Source organism: Chaetodon trifascialis, chromosome 3 (genome assembly GCF_039877785.1).
Source record: "Chaetodon trifascialis isolate fChaTrf1 chromosome 3, fChaTrf1.hap1, whole genome shotgun sequence".
Classification (NCBI taxonomy): domain Eukaryota; kingdom Metazoa; phylum Chordata; class Actinopteri; order Chaetodontiformes; family Chaetodontidae; genus Chaetodon; species Chaetodon trifascialis.
In genome coordinates, this window is record NC_092058.1 from 29,150,487 (window position 1) to 29,167,885 (window position 17,399).

The 17,399-nt window shown below is 38.6% G+C and overlaps 1 protein-coding gene across 1 annotated transcript; it reads right to left on the reverse strand.

The window, feature by feature from the left end:
- Positions 1 to 1,328: 1,328 nt before the first annotated feature.
- On the reverse strand, positions 1,329 to 16,480 carry LOC139328914 (serine incorporator 1). Its single transcript, XM_070958992.1, has 10 exons — positions 16,199 to 16,480; positions 12,285 to 12,446; positions 8,878 to 9,071; positions 7,860 to 7,939; positions 7,596 to 7,733; positions 7,108 to 7,277; positions 6,400 to 6,490; positions 5,691 to 5,892; positions 4,198 to 4,425; positions 1,329 to 2,946 (listed from the first exon to the last, which is right to left on the reverse strand). Exons 1-10 carry the CDS (start codon positions 16,235 to 16,237, stop codon positions 2,811 to 2,813), a joined length of 1,440 nt encoding a protein of 479 aa, XP_070815093.1. The 5' UTR covers positions 16,238 to 16,480; the 3' UTR covers positions 1,329 to 2,810.
- Positions 16,481 to 17,399: the final 919 nt, after the last annotated feature.

Here is a 17,399-nt window from a genome sequence, read left to right on the forward strand (position 1 = left end):
CAGTTCCTCCTTAAATCCAAGTAAACATTTTTGCCAAATTTGAAGAAATCAAAATGCCTCCGACCACAGCTTTTGACACAAAAATAAACAAATGGCTTTGCTTGTCCAATCAGATATTTACTGAACAATTTAGCAGCAGTTTCCCTCTGACCAGGCACATCACGAACAGTCATCTTCCATATCTTCCCTGCTCTATGAGAGACCTCTCTCTGATGTCTACCTGTTCCATATCCAGTAATTGAGGTGCCTTTGTAAATCTGTGTTACCTGTGTACCTACAGAAATATGTTTTTTTTTTTGTTTCTTTTTTGAGAATTTGAGATGGACTTAAGATACTCATACTTAAATGTGTGCTTTAATCATGGTACTTTATGCTTCTACTTCACTACAATTCAGAGGCAAATATTGACTTCTGTCAATACAACTTTAGTTACTAGTTGTCTTCAAATCAACATTTTACACATAAATCGCATGATGAACTTGAAAAATTTGATGCACTATTACAGATTAAACAATCTGACAGCATATAACATAGTTTAACAATGCACCAATATTACGTTATAAAACTGTGTGACAACCACAGGGGGCATTTTTCTCCACCATGTACTTTTATTTTTGGTATTTTAAGTATATTTAGCTTACTTTTACTTAATGTAAGTGTTTAAATACTTTCACTCTTATAGCACTGACACACATAATGGACAATTTAGATAAAATGTCAAAATCTTGTCACAACCTAGTGTTTGCATTAGCCACAATGCAACTTGATTGCTGACAGTCCAATTGGAGATTCAGTTATGCTAGTACCAGTCAATTAGCCTGGAGCTGCTAACCTCAAACAGAGATTAGGAGCTAAAGAGGTCTGATAATCTCTCCTCTCCTCCAGATTTGTTTCACTGTCAGACTTGAGGTCTTCAGCCCTAACCTGTGCTGACTCAAGTGACATCACTCAAGGACATCTATCGGACGTCACACAGCTCCCTCTGGACACAATGAAAGCTTTATACAGCGTTTTTCTTTTCACATTTGTGTCACCTAAGCGTCATACATTTTGATCATTGAGTCTAGCTCATCGATCACTGGCTCACTTTCAAATGTGTGTACTTATTTGAATTATACTGCTCTCATCGGTTTGTCTCTGTGGTGGAATTTCTTTTGAGAAACCTTTCTATAAAAAATGATGAGACAAACTTGTCTTTGTATTATTATATTATAAGAAACATTCATATTGAATAGTTTTCAATTTTTCAGTTAATTGATCTGGGTTAACCACTGAAAAACTACATTATGTCACACTCTAGCCTCCAGAGTCAGGATGGAATCATGAAATTGAATCAAATCTGTCTTTATTCTTCATCTTCACAGTGTTTGCACAGTTGCTGTAATTCACAGCAGAGTTTCAGTGTACAGCCTTGCAAAAGCCAAACTGCCTGGCTAAATTCTAACATTTACAGGCAACTCACAAAACATTTAAAAGCAAATATGGTTTGTTGATTTTAGAAAAAAAGGCTTTTCATATGAGCAGTACTCAAAAGCTTTTAACCGGAGAATGCATTTCTTTTTTCGTTTAAAGTTTAGGTTTTAATGTATATTGTAATTATATATGTAATTACAATATCTGTGACTGGTTTGTGTTAATACTTGTGTTTTTATCACTGTACAATCTGAATATGAGGAACCAGCCACATGTAACTGTAATTTCATGTTAATCACAGTTTTGCACAAGGATTGTATTGATTGATATTATGAAAACTGAGTCAAAGCAAACATAAATGACCATCAATCCATCTGAACAATTCAACAGAAACTGCAAAAGCACCACTCAACTCAACTCACAACCTTCTTATGACATACTAACTACAGCAAATCACTTTGGCTTACAAGGCATGGTTGGTCAGTGTTTGTATCATATCAATTACATTCTTCAGCATACAGTATTTAACCATTCATTGACATTTCTTACAAACCATAACAATTAAAAAAAAGATGAAGTAATCATCATAAATATTAAAGCTATTTCATACTATTTGGAGTCATATAATGATGCACAGAAAAGAATGCAATCATCACCCACATCAGCTTATTTTATGACCTGAAACATCTCAAAGACACATTGAATACATTGAATATCTTGGTCCACAAAAATTTGGCAGAAACATACAGTAAGTTGACTTTGAGTCAAATTGAGGAATGTGTCATGTTTACCATGAACTTCATATTACTCTGAATACATTCAAATATCAGAAACATTTGACAGAGTGATTAAGGCATTGGGAGGCATATTAGCAAACTATACGAGCTTATTACTGCATGACATTCACATACCAACCCTCATTATTAACACTGAAATTTCAAGAACATTCATATTTTTAAATGGTGTAAAAAAAAGTATTTAACTTTGACTTTACATTGATAAGTGCTCATCATTTTAAAATGCTGTGAGCGAAGTCTGATTAACAATTCACATGAATTTACATAAACAACAAATGGAATCTTTTTCTTTGCTACGTGTTTTTGTACTTCCATAGAAAATATGTGGTTGTCCTTGGCTGTCCAATTTATGAGCAGCTCCCACTGACTGGTATGAAATCACACCAATAAATACAGCACCTGACGCAGCTGTTATGGCACCTCTAAACCCGAGCCAAGTTTTTATTTAACTAAAACCAGAAATAATGGAATTAAACTCCAGCTAAAAGTGTAACGTGTGAGTCTACTCTGAAAGTAAGATGCAGGCATGAAGGTCGGTATTTATGTAAAAACAGAAGAGGTTTGTGCAGCACAAAGTGCAGGCAGGGATGGGGTTCCTGATCAGCTGAAGTCTCGGTTGGTGAGGATCATGGGGGCCACCAGGGTCCAGATGTACAGGGCCAAACACACCCAGCTGGAGGTGATCTTCACCCACACTGCAGGCCACTTGCTGGTTATGGTGTAGTCTGCATCAGGGCTGTCAGGAACGAAACACAGCAAAAGGTCTTGCAGTCATTAACATTTAAAGGTGGAAAAAAACATCTACGAGGAAATGAGGTGGCTGAAATCCAGCTGAATCTCATGCGGGTGGGGTCTTATTAAGATCATTCATCATTGCTTGCAACAGCTTTGAAATTAAATTCCAGCATTTTTCAAGAACTCTAACATCTGTAGCCATTCTTACCAATGCGTCACTACATTCAAGTCAATGTCTGAAAAACCTTGAGGGTCATTCAACAAAACCTCAAATCCGCAAGGACTCCTCTGGGTAGAAGAAACAAACAAACAAACAAACAAAAAAATCTGTCTACTGTTCAGTAAAAAGAGACATTTTTCCCTCATGTTGCATTTCCTTACCCAGCTGGAAATGACAGATCTTGCTCTTTTTGTACAGCACAAGAAAAATGTGAACATTACTAAATATTAGTATGAAAATACAAAATAATCAATATAACTGATAACATTTATGTATGTTGGTTTTACAAATTAAAGACATTAAAGGCATGTGTCATATCCAGTGAGCATCTGCTAACATCCAACTGGGTCCAAACCGTGGAAACTGTGAAAGAAGGATGGGTCAAAACATCACTTCATTCATTTGATTTGTATATTTATTCTATCATTTATTTGCATCCAAGTTACGTTAATGTTATAACGGATTTATGATGGACTGGAGCTTCATTGTTAAAACATTTTTCTAAAATGTTCTGATTACCATGAAATGTATGTCAGTGTTGTTTTATAGCTAATGATAAGTTTATAGCATAATTTATAAACAGAGGAGGTTTGGAAATGTTTCATTTGAATACATGATCCCATAACATAAACTATTTATTCTGATAATAATCACTACCACATCAAATTAGGATTAATCCACAGCTAAAAATGGTCCTAAACAATTGCAGAATTTCTTCCTGCTTGAGTAATGTTTGCTAAAAACTGAAGTGATGAAAATATGATCAGACTAAATATTTGTGATATTTTTAACTATGTCATTCATTCTGTAGGAACCAAAGGGCTTGGGACCACACACCACAGACCGGTTAGCCAGACACACACAAGAGACAGGCTAACATATTGATGGATGAATTAAGAAAGACTTATCCTTTATTAAGTTGTTGTGGACACAAAGTGCAAAATATCAGCCCAGTCGAATCGAGGAATTAATACAGTTTGTTTTGGTGAAATATCAGTTTGTCAGTCTGGGCAGGGAGGCGGGAGAACTGACCTGTACCAGTTGGTGAGGGTCATCATAATGTAGAGCGAAGCCAGGAAGAGCATGAAGTGGAAGAAGGAGTAGTTGTACTGGACCATGTCCCGCTCATTGTCCTCCACTCGCCTGGGTCCTGTAGACTCCTCTGAGAGGTCGGGGCTGCTGCCGCCCTCGGCCAGGATGACCGAGTCCCTGGAGGCCATGGTCAGCTTGTTCACCTGGCTGGTGCTGGACGAACGAATGCTGAGGGCAGAACACATCTAAATGTTTACTCTGTGGCCATTTACAAATACTACAAATTACTGATGTTTTTTTTTTTTTAGAATGGCTCTGAAGTAAATAGCACAACAACATGAGAAAACAAACAAAAACAGAGAAGACAGCTACACTTCTCATACTGCTAGGTGGTTAGTTACCTAAAATCTCTCCAATAAACTGAACTTTACTTGTGTGCCTGGCAAAACAATGGAGGTTTTCAGTTGATTTCTGACCTCGGAAACAGCTGCTGGTAGATGAAGATCACATGGGATGATCAAAAGCTCCAGAAGAGAAGCTAAGGCTACACTCACACTAATATGCTAATATGTTTTTGTTTTAAAACGCATAAGTTTTGCAATGTTTATGCCCAGCATCCACATTACTCTGGCACTTTAGAATCCCTAAAACACAGTCTTTTGTAAACACTCCGAAACTGAGACGATGACGTAGACACCCATGTTCACTTCCTGATTTGGTCTTATCAGCCATGATGTGTCTTTCCTATGTTGTCATGCCCCTATCAAGTGACCCTTTTCCAAAAGAAATCAAATATCAGCCTTTTCATACCTACAAGTCTTAGCTACTTGTGGTTTATTCAACATGGATAATGAATTACAGGCATTGCTGATCTTGTTGTCTATGCTAGCAGCTGTTGTGCAGTTAACCTCTGCATTTTATAATGCAACTACTGTCTACATGCACAGGCGGTAAACACATGAATGGTGATGTGATATGCAGTTTCTGGTGTGTTATTCTGGATGGAGATTGCTTTTGGTTTAAAAAGCAGTTTTATATTAAACGGTCTAAGTGTGGACATTGCCTAAATGGGCTCAAACCCAGTTTCCATTACAAAGTGTCCACATTAGTAAACAATGAATGAGTCTCTGTTCCATAATTCTATCTGTTTATCACAGTGAAGAGGGCTTGCATGTGATGTGACAGTGCTGAGCAAAGCTGTGAAGCGCAGGTTCTGTGACAAAAACATTTTCCCATGATTGAGCCCATGTCTGAGTCACACTGACTGGGTGACAAAAGGCTGTTAGCTGTGGGGAGACCAATCACTAATCAGTTCGAAATTCTACATGACAACTTAATCAGAGCCAACACACTCCAACATTATTTTCATGAAAATGTTTCCCGACCTCATAGTTCACAGGAAGTTTGTGAATGACTGCTTGCGAAGACTGACCATGGGATGGTTTACAGCTAGTTATATTGTTTCATATCTTACCCAGGGGCTGTAAACCTACCTTGAGTAGAGGATGCAAAGGACAAAGATAGCCAGCCCCACGATTGTCTGGCCGTCCCACCACTGCAAATATGGGGATGTCAGGACAGGTTCCTCTGTGCCGATGATTATCACAGCTGTCTGGTTCTCCATCGCCAGAGGGGCCAGGGTGGGGGCTGTGATCTGCTGGAAGATACTCAGTAGGCTGGGGTTACATACTTGGTCTGAGGGGAAGAGATAAAAGAAAGCACAATGTTTGAGTGTGCAGCAGAGATTGACCCTAGAAAATACGAGACCTGGTTTGCAGACATATGATTGACTTTCCCATGCCTTCAATTCATGCTCTTGGGAAATAATGTGTGTAAACACAGTGCATGAAGTCCATGAAAGTATCTTTGAAATTACACTTAAACCATGCCTAATCAATAGTAGTGCTTTGTGCATGGATACCTCGGCACATTCTATGGAGGAATCAATTAACTACAGCATGTTGCCTTGCTGCAAGTACAATATATATTGTGCATTTTGAAGAGGACAACAAAAAGCATAACTAACAAAAGCAGTAACTCAAAGTCTAATGACATGAAAAGGATGCTACCTCTTTAAAATGACCGTAGAGAAACAATTCCAACCTCTTGTTTGGGGCTAATGGATGACTGTTTTTTTCTGCAATTCATAACTGCATCCTTGTGATTACAGCATTATTTTAAGCAACCAACAAGCTTTCTCACCAGGCTCATTGGTCATGGCAGACCAGGTGAGAAACATGGTGTACAGGGTGATGATTGAGGACTGTAAAAGACCTGAACGTGGCTGAGACTCCTGGGGGCACACAGATAAAGTAGTCAGAAATCTATAAATTCATAACATGAAATACTCTGTGATAATAAAGCAAACTCCATTTACTGATGAAGACTGTAAGACGCGGCTGAAAGTAAGCAAGTGGACCTTGAGTTCAGATTATTTTGGCTTATTCTGGAAATAAACTGTGATCTCTCTTTCCTCTCTGCACTCTTTGCCTGAGCTGAGTGCTTAAGATTTGGTCAAATTAAAGTTCAGTTCAATAAAATCTCCACACTAAGCCTTAAAAAAGGTGATGTCACTTTTCTGATGAATATAAGTAAATATCAGACCAGAGCAATGACAAACTGCAAACAGCGTAGGAGAGCGACACTACAGTTTGTAGCCAGTTTGTAACATAACATACTAAATATGGGGGGGAAAAACTACAATAATAACTTCTCCATTCCAAACAGAGAACATCAGAGTGCCGACAAATCATATCAGCTTGGTCAAAGTTCAGCAAAGGTGACCTGTGATCTGCTCTTGGCATTGCTTCCACTTCCTGTATGTCAAAAGCAAACTTCTTCTCTCATTTTTGCATTGTTGCGCCATATGACTGCTTATTTGACATTGAAGTATGACTATCTGCCCTGTACCTGTACTTTATGCAGCACAGAGACAACAGAGGCCACCATGCAGAATAACATGTTGAAGCTGATAAAAAACTTATTGATGAAGCATCCATCAGGCTTGGTGTAGAAGATGAAGAACAGCACGACAGCAGTTAAGGACAGCAAGTAGTTGAGGATTGTGACCCCCAACAAAGCTAAAAAGAGAAGGTACAAAACAGGTAAATATCTGACACAAAAGAAGCCTAAAACATTAATCAAAAAGACATCAATATATTTTAAGTTGAAAGTGTCCACAGATTTGAAGATTTTTTAAGCTGTGAGCAGAGCTTCTTTTTCCATTGTGTATTGCATTGTGGAAGTGTCGTATCCATCAACACCACAATCAAAATTCAACCAATGCTGTCATTTTTACATGTATTTCATTTTACAGTTTTAAAGTGTGAACACAGAAGATATTCAAAAGACAGAAGTTGAATGCAGCATGTAACTGTGCCACAGCTTGAGCCACTGACCTGCGTACCAACCCTTCTGGTTGCCAGTTTCCATCTTTTCCACCCAGGATTCATTCCAGGAGTGGGCGAAGTCCACCAGCAGCACCAGCTGGATCACAATGAAAACGAAAGCTCCACAGGAGCCCACGACAAACCATGCTGCAGCAACAGGACACACAGGTCATTCAATTACTCTCATCAATCAACGAATTGATCGTCTATTATCACAACTCTCTATACTGGATGTCATGAAGTGAGTTATCAAAAGTTTCAAACAGGTCTTACTGTAGGTAAAAGGCCCATCTGGAATGTAAAAGGCACCGCCTGTCACTGCCACCAAGGCAGCAAACTTAAAGAACCAAAATCTGAAAACAAATGAATAATGGTTGATTATACAGTAGAACGTATGTACATTTTAGAGCTGTATCAATACATCCCTCAAAGTCGAACAACTTCCAAAGCATTTCTTTTAAGTTCAACACTCAGAGGGTCATTTGATTGTCATATGGCAAAAACAGCGGAACCCCACACTACAAGGTTTAATGTGTGACAATCAATTTGAGCGGTTCAGCAGAGGAAGGCTGTGGTTACTGTGTACTGAACTCTTTATTATACACTGTGTAAACCATACAGGGACTCCCAGTAAAGACTTAAGTAACTTTTCCAACATCAAAAGGCCATTTTCAGTCAAACTGAACACTGGAAATGCCTATTGATCATATTATTCTTTCTTTTTTCTTCTTGTTTCTTGGATGTTTTTTGGATATGTTTACTGTGGGTCATTGCTGTATGCATGTTTCTTTAATAGGGGAAGCGGCTAATAAAAAAAATGCAAGCTGAATTTTAGTAAAATGAAGGTCAGCATGATAGCATCAGGAAGAATTGTTTATTTCCCATCAGATGTCATATTCATTCAGTTTCATTTCAATCAGTATTTTTCTCCTGGTCATCCACACCCTCCGTGCAGTGGCTCTATGGCCCCTCAGGGCCACTACTGTGGTTTAACAATGTGCTGCAGATCAGTAATGAAAATAAATGTTGCAGAGTAGTAAAGAATCTGAAGACTTCAAAGGTGAGTGCAGCACAGAGGCCATGTGCTGAATGACATGTTGTATAATTCATGTAACACTTCTGACCTAGTGAGGGAGAGGACAGGCAAGCCAAAGTTCTTCTTTCACCAGGCTAAAGCTCCACAGATAAGAGTGGGTTGGAGAGACACATTAACGTGTGGACAAAACCCTGCCTCCACTGCAGTGTACTGGTAATAAAGTGCATGTGCTGCTAGTGTTCCTGCAGTGCTCACCCATTGTGGATGGCAGCCCGGGGATCTCTGCTGGTCTTGATGTTGATCATAAGAATGGAAAACACCAGGAACCACATACTCATGCCAAAGCAGACACGGTACACTGCCTTGTAGCCCACAAACACTTCACAATTGACATCAGCCTGCAGGCTGGGGATGGAGGCTCTGGCCCCATCTTCACAGAAGCCTGGGATCTATGACAAATGACAGGAAGTCACATTTGAACTTTACAAAGCATCTATACACGGGGTCACATGAGCATGAGCTGAACTGATCACTAGATATAATCGATTGATCCTAAATGAAGCTACTCATCAGCATGGTAACATTCTAGGCTTGGTCATAACATTCAGCGTTAAACACGGACAATGTTTCAGTTTTAGAATGACCTATTTCTGACCATCACTGTGTTTTCTGATAGCAGCATGATCTTAACTAAGACTTGAGTGGAATTTTTGGTCCAAAAGAGTTTCCTATAGGGCAAGACTGAAGCAAAAGTTCTGTAATATTATGAGATTATTTGAGTCACACAGCTTTGACTGCTCTTTAAACGACATGGTTGAACATTTCAACAGTATAGTGTCATCTGCTTTAAATACTGTTGCTCCACTTACAGTTAAAACGAGGGGGACTGTCAGAATCTCCCCATGATGGTGAAACAATAACAGCATTAAAGAAGTTAAGAGAATCTGCTGAGCAGCTGAAAGAATATGGAGACAAACTGGCTCACAGTTCACTGTAATATATACAAAGAAGCCATGACTGTGTATAAAAATGCAATATGTCTGACAAGAAAGGATTACTTTTCCAAGATTATTACAGAGAATGCTAAGAACTCTAGAATATTATTCTCCACCAATGACCAGCTGCTCAACACTGCCTCCACCCATCCACAGTTCTCAGCATCAAACTGTGAACAACTCATTCTTCACTAACAAAATGACCTCAATTTGAGGTGCTGCTGTAAACAGAGATGACCATGACAAAAACTGTTGGTTTATTGGAGGTTTCAAGCAACAGCTGAAAGAAAATCTGGGATGTAGCCTTTGTCAATTACGCCCCAAAGCTCTGGAACACACTGCCTACAGAGATCAGGGACTGAATATTTTTAAGAAACTAAAAACTTCTCTTCACATTAGTCTTTAACTGGCTATGACTCCCTGATACAAAGCTGAATCTCTTGCGCTTTGCCTCACACTGCTGCGCTTCCTTCAAAATGTTGTATTTTCCATGAATTGTATGCATTCTATGTACTCTGTTTCACTTTATTTTATTACTACTATTCAGTGGGGTTATGCATTCTCCTTTAAAAAGGACTGTGGTGTGTGATTTTTAACACCAGAGCACCTCAACAGAGTGTTTTTTTCTAGGGCAGATTTGGGCTGTGTCCAACACAGATAATACCCACTGTGAGATTAAACCTGTGGGAAGACGTTCTGGGGTAGACTGAAACAGGCTTATTTCGGTTGATCAAGACTGTGGTGAACCTGTGTCTGTTAGGAAACTGGGAGGCTCTGGTATGCTTTGGAAGCACTTAGTAATTATGTGCCGATTCGTGGAGTGTGCACATAAGGTGAAATACTTTGAGTTCTCACCTATTAAGTCTCAAATTGCTGACTGCCCCTGTGGTGAAAGAATAAGATGCTCCTATTTCCTTATTTTCTTGTGGGTTATATTCTACACAATTAATACGCTATCTCTGTTTTTATGTCCATTCTATGTCTTTTTATGTGAAACTTTGAGCTATATTTCCTGGGTGAATTGTGCTATGCAAATAAAGTTTATTACTATTATTATCATTATTATTAACTGAGCAATTAACAAAATTAAAAAGACGTTGTGAACCTCTATCTGATTTAAGTCTGTAATGTACCTGAAATTATAACATTGAAACAAATCCAACCAAAAGTTGAATGTTGCGGTGGAAAGTAACTATTATATTTACTCAATAACTGCACTTTAGTACAATGTGTGATGTTATATTTCCACTTTCTGTTCCTTTACACTTCTACTCCACCACATTTCAGAGGCAACTAGTAACTTGCAAATGCAGAACTTTTACTTATAACAGACTGTTTCTACTCCCTCCACCGCCAAAAACAACACAACCAAGCAACAGTGAGCATGCGCTTGTGTCCTTTTTGTTACTTAAATTAGGACAGAGTTGGTCCAATTGCATATCACCCTGCAATAATTATTAACTATAATGCCAAAGCTAACTGTGATATAAATCTGCAATTGGGGGCACTGCAATAAGAACAATAAGAACGATATCATACTATCAGAAAATAGCTATGACTTCAAGAGGAAACATGACCATCACCTCAAATACAACCACGTCAGCATGACAAATGCACAGCCCAAAAGAAAGAACAGAAAATCGCATATTTGACAAGCACGTTTTAGATGCAGCAGTTTTCTAATGCCAGAAAACCCTAAATCATCCTGCAGATGGAATGAGACAACAGCAGAAAATCAGCAGTCATTCTGACAATTGTTTACCTTTTTAACTAGTCCCCCAAGACCCTCTAACAGCTACTGTAAATCATTATAGCTAATGGATGGATGGATGGAAAACAATCATTAGTTGGAGCCCTACTTTTCTATTTTAGCAATCAAATGCCTGAATGTGTTCTTAACTACTGAATATATTACATAAATAATACCTTCAGTCATAATCCTGGATTTTCTGTTCTGAGTGTGACGCACAGGTCTTCAAAAAGACGCCATTGAACTTACTGTTCAAGGGAAATGTGAGGACTTGTGAGGTCATATTACCCAGAACTAATTATGGGTGTACAATATTGCATTGTATTAACAACATTATACTCTTCACAGCTCTTTAAAGAGCTCAATCACTGATGGGATTAAACCCATGTGCTGACATGGGCAGTTACCCATACGATGGTATATGAGATTTTTAAAGTTGACAACATCCTAACACTCTTGGTTAAAATCATTTCAAATATTTTATGGTTTAAGTCAGAAAGATATATGACAAGACCCTCATACCACGCTCACAGTGAACCTCATTTAAATATACTGTATATCAGCTGTTATCTTACAGATAACAGATATAGTAATATGTGTATCATCCAATATGTTGATCACTAAAAAAAAAAAAAAAAAAATAGCAGTTACATAATTGCCAAAAATTGATTTGAGATTATTTAGAAACAGTGTCATCGCTACACGGTTTATCCACCAGGGAGGACTGACAAGTTGATTACGCATTATGATTGATAACACCTGTCATGCCATCTCTCTGGGTCACTTGTTCACATTGTCTGTTATGTAAGAACAATAAGAAAGCAGCTACAGAAGAATTAAACCTATGTATATAGGATTTTCTGACATTAGCCACTTGAACATCACACATTAACTGTATTTCCTCGGTCTAGTCATACCCTTTTTAGTTGCTCATCTACTCCTGGCGACAGCATGATGCAGGCGACAATGGTCCCCAGTAACAAGATGGAGGCGTAAATGATCCTGGTCACTGTGGAGTTCCTGGCCCTTGGACAGCAGCTGCACATCAGACAGGTTGCACTGCTGCACAGGCATGGCACCTAGGGACAAAGAAAATCACACATTTCTGCATCAAACAATAAAAGGAGGTACATCTTAAAACAAGAGACAAAAAAAAAAAATTTGCGTGAAAACGAAAAACAAACATGCATTCAATATACTTGGACTGGTTCAGATTTCTTTCAGGACATCCACTTCAACTGACACTTCCAGCTCAATTTAACGCTTCAAATGCTATTTTTTCAAGCCCTTTCCATGTTTGAGCTTCCACTGAAGCTTCAACTCCTTTCAGCACTTTCATTTCAATTCATACTTTCACTCAGCGCTTACAGTTAAACTTCATTCAGTGCTTCCAATTCAAATGAAACATCAACTTCCTCTATCACTTCCATTTCACCTGCTAATTCAACATCACTCAGTGTTTGTAATTTGACTGACACTGCAACTTCAACTTCCAACTGTTTGAGTACTTCCACAATTTCAAATGTTTCAACTGCAAAAGTTCACCAGCAACCATCTACACATTTTATTAAACTCAGTGTTCATGGTGTTCTTTTTTCTTATAACACAATAAACCAATGTTATCATCCTGTGAATGATGATATGAGGAGTTAGAGAGATATCTGAACTAATCTACCAACAACATATGCTTAGTTTGCAGACCTTGACCACAGAAAACAACAGACAGTTATTTCAGTGATATGGTCTTGCATGTCAATGGTAGGAGTCACAGTTACAGAATGAAATGATCAGAATGGAGATGGGCAGGAAGTCATGTACTCACTGTATTAATAGACTGTTCTGTTCCGCAGACATTAAATATCTAAACTCTTAAAGAGTGCTTGTACAATCTTTATTGGAGTGTAAATTGAAAGAAATATTCCATGAAAAGACAATTTTTTAATAAGATTTTAGAAAAACTCCATATATCATAAGTGAGACAGAGACTTTCTTAGAGAAATTATTTCATTGCAGCAGCAGGTTAAACATACATATAAACATAAAATATATACAATAAAGAAGAATAAGGATGAGAATAAAATGAAGAGGAAAGAATGTTCTTAAAAAGTATAACTAAGTATATAAACATAGAATAATAGCAATTGTTAAAAATCTAACTAAATATCTGAAACTAAATAACTAAATAATTTAGGTGGCACGGTGGAACAAGTGGTAACACTGTTGCCTCAAAGCTAGAGTGTCCCAGTTTGAACCCCGCTGTGGGTGCTGGTGGCGTGTCCTCCACCATGCCTTCAGTGCCTGCTGCTCGAGGAAAAAGGGGCCTTTCTGTGTCAAGTTTGCATGTTCTCCCCGTGTTCACCTGGGGTATCCTCCTTAAAATACCCCACTAAAAACATGCAAGAACATCACCACCTGACCAACGGTGACGAAAAGGAACTGGGTCTCCGGGTGGCGTTGTCGGCTGGCAGCCCACCGCTCCTGGTCTGCCGTGGAGGATCGACAGACCGAGGATGGTTCAAATTAATTTCACAAAGCATGGCGTGTGCATGTAATGTGTGGTGCATGTATATGTGATGTAGTGATAATAAAAAGTACGTTCTTCTTCTTCTTCTTCTTCTTCTTCTTCTTCTATATAAACAAGAATAACATGCTCAAAATCAGTGCAGCTGGCCTAACTGCATACATAAATGTGACTTCGACTTAAACTTAGACTTAACTTTCAACAAATTAATTCCAAACCAATCAGTTCTGTCATTCTGTTATATTACAAACATTGATTACAGTAAACGTACAGAGATTGTTTTTTTAAGATAGAGGTGTATCCATCTATCCACCCACTGGGCCTGTGATGAGTAAATGAGCTACAGAAGAGCTTACCCACCCTTACCACTGATGTCCTGAAGAAGATATATCAGGCTTTGGATTAACAGACAATGCTTGTTAGTAGGATCAATTAATTGTTGGCATTCATCTTTTCGTAGAATTTGTTTACAATAAGGAAATGCAGAATATTACAAGTCTAATCCTTCAAAAGCTGTCTGAGCTGTGTATTTCCTTTATTTACTTGTCCTTGTTTGGACCCTGTTGTAAAACTGCCTGCACCAGTGTGTGTGTGTGTGTGTGTGTGTGTGTGTGTGTGTGTGTGTGTGTGTGTGTGTGTGTGTGTTGTCTCTACAATGGTGGCAGTACAAAATACATCTTTTGTGAAGTGAAAAAACAAAAACAAAAAAACAAAACAAAAAACAGAATAATCCTTTAAATTGCAAAAACTACTGCTCTGATCCAGACACAGATGTGTAAACTACAGAAAAATTTGTATTGTAAGACTGAGCTGTTTATCTGTGTCAGACGGTGAGTCCCTGTACAGAAGACTATCAGTGGTCTACTTTCTGTTTCACTTCAGTGAAAACCACTTCATTGAACTACTCAAACAGCCTGTGTATCTACACTGCTTTAGTCTCTCCCATAATGAAAACTGATTGGAGTCAAGACATAAGGAGGCCCGGAAGACTGTAAACAAGATAATACCCCTGCCAGCCAGACAAGGTCGACTTAGTGCAAGCACAGACTAGGCCATGGTAATGTGTGCCAGATACCACGTACAGCATGTGCTGCATCACGACCGACCAGGCCCTGACCGGCACCACAACAGCTTTAACAATCCTCCACTTCACAGAAAAGACCAGAGAAAAAAGGGGCTGAGTTCATTTATTTGTCAAATTGCTGACAATGTTCAGAATCTATTAATCGCTTAAGTTACAAAAATCTCAAATATTTGCTGGTCAGAGCTTTAGAAATGTTGCTTGTATTCTCAATTTCAAAACTCATCATAAATACCTGCAATATTTTATTATTGGACAACTTGTGATGTATGTTTGTGTGTCTTTGTGATATTTTGCATAAATCCTTAAGCTGGTAAATGAATAAATAAAACCATCAGGTGAAGCATGTGTGCTGTCTGGCATGGTAAGCCTCTCATCCTTATACAAGATGTCCTTGTAGTATTTGTCCTAATCCTAACGTCTCTCTGACATGGATCCTCTTCCTACTTCTAGCTACAGTCCATGTTGCTCCGTCCTTCTCTTTCCTTGCATAAATCCATGCTGTTGTCTTCGCCTGCTGTTGTCAATATTCTGAGTATGGCGGTTGTTGTGACTCTACAACAAGGCAACAAAGCAACGTTAATCCAATTAATCACGTGTAAGCAGATGACGTGAATTGTGTTATGATTAACCCTTTGCTTTGCTGTGGGCTTCAAGATGGAAGTGTGTTACAAATATTTCATTAGAAACGCTAACTTAATAAGGTGGGCTACAGGTCACTGTAACACCTCACTGACCAAGAATAACTACTCAAGTATGTGCGTGTTGTCACAGACATTTTGAAAAGACATGATTCCTAACTATTAACAGAGATGTCTGTGTGCATATTCTACAATAAAACATCAACGTTACGACATGTTCGGCTGGTCACTTATTCTTCCACTCATGACGGCACGGTGGTGGTCGGAAGTAAAGCCGCGAGCTGTCATTCTTAAAGCTGTCGGACGGATGAATACAGAATCAAACGACTCAATATTTGGCGGAAATAAATACTGCTCCTTGTAAAAAAGTGACCAATAAAGCCGAACCACGAGCTCAAGTAGGAAGTTACGTTGTTTTCTTAGGAGTTAAACGCCAGATATTTGAATGGAGTTTGGTGTTGCGTACTGTACAGTATTGTGGAGCGACATTACCTGTTGCTTTTTACTCCTCGTCACGTCAGTTTCTCATCAGCTGAAAACAGTGTGGTTGTAAATAACACAGTTTACATTCGTTATATCACAACTTACCCAGCTTGCGACGGAAAAGGCCCCCAGTACTGCCCCCATGGCGGTCCAGTTTCTGTCAGGATGGAGGAGCAGACAGTCCGTAAATCCGTGTTTTTCTTCCCCTTATTCCTCCTCTGTCCCTCCAGGATGGATTTCAAACGAACCAGCTGAGTAAACTGTGACACAGCTCGACAGGACAGAACCTGTGCAGTGAAAGTGGCTCTTGTGTGAATCCTGGACACTAGAGCCTACTGAGGTTGGCTTGTGAGGTACAGTTATGATTATTTTCCGCTCACTGCGCCTGAGAGCGTCATGCTGGCTGACGTCATCACGGCGTTGACCTGTTGGGAAATGTACAAGACCCGAACAGAGCGCCAATTAGAAGCTAATAAATAGACTTCATATACTCCTATTTATTTAGAATATTTATCATTAGAATAAGCAGCTCTACGACTTGGTCTAGTAACACACACTGAGTTTATGTACTTATACAGTAATACGCCTAGTTTATGGCCACAATTTGCAATTCTGAATTATCATGATCATCAATCGATTTTTTTTTTATTTTTTATTTTTTTTGACAATTCATTCAGTCACACAAACATCAAGACTTTACTTGATAGGCTACTTGACTACTTGATTAATGACTTGAAAATCAATTGATTAATTTTCTGTCAGTCACTTATTTAGTTTTATCAGCTGGTTAGTCATAGAACTGATGTACAACTCGGTTTCCAAAAAAGTCGGGATGTTTTGTATAACGTAAATAACCCTAGTCCATGAAGTAATAATCCTTTATACCATCATGTGTTCACAAAGTGGTGATCCTCCCTCCATACATCCTTGTGAACGTCTTTCCAGGATGCCCCTCTCATACCCAATCATGATACTATCACCTGTTACAATGAGCCTGTTTACCTGTGGAATGTTCCAAACAGGTGTTTTTGGAGCATTCCACATCTTTACCAGGCTTTTGTTGATCCTGTCCCAACTTGTTTGAAACGTGTTGCTGCATCAAATTCAGAATAAGAGATTTGCAATGATCACATTCTATTTTTGACTTTTTTTTACATTTTTTATTTATTTATTTTTTAATGGGTTATTGTCAAAATGATTGCTTGGGTATTTAAAGATTGCTTGTAATGTTTCATATAAGTTCAGTTTTTGTTTGCACCAAATGTAAAACCAAGCAATGGAAATAAACAAAAATACGTCTTGTATG

What these genes read in the sequence shown, in the direction of transcription:
- LOC139328914 (XM_070958992.1), bottom strand. Translation starts at nt 16,237, where the DNA reads ATGGGGGCAGTACTGGGGGCCTTTTCCGTCGCAAGCTGG. An exon ending in CTGTGCTGCATAAAGTACAG is followed by an intron (nt 6,491 to 7,107) that starts GTACAGGGCAGA and finishes GTGTGCCCCCAG; the next exon opens with GAGTCTCAGCCACGTTCAGG. An exon ending in TGCCATGACCAATGAGCCTG is followed by an intron (nt 5,893 to 6,399) that starts GTGAGAAAGCTT and finishes TCTTCCCCTCAG; the next exon opens with ACCAAGTATGTAACCCCAGC.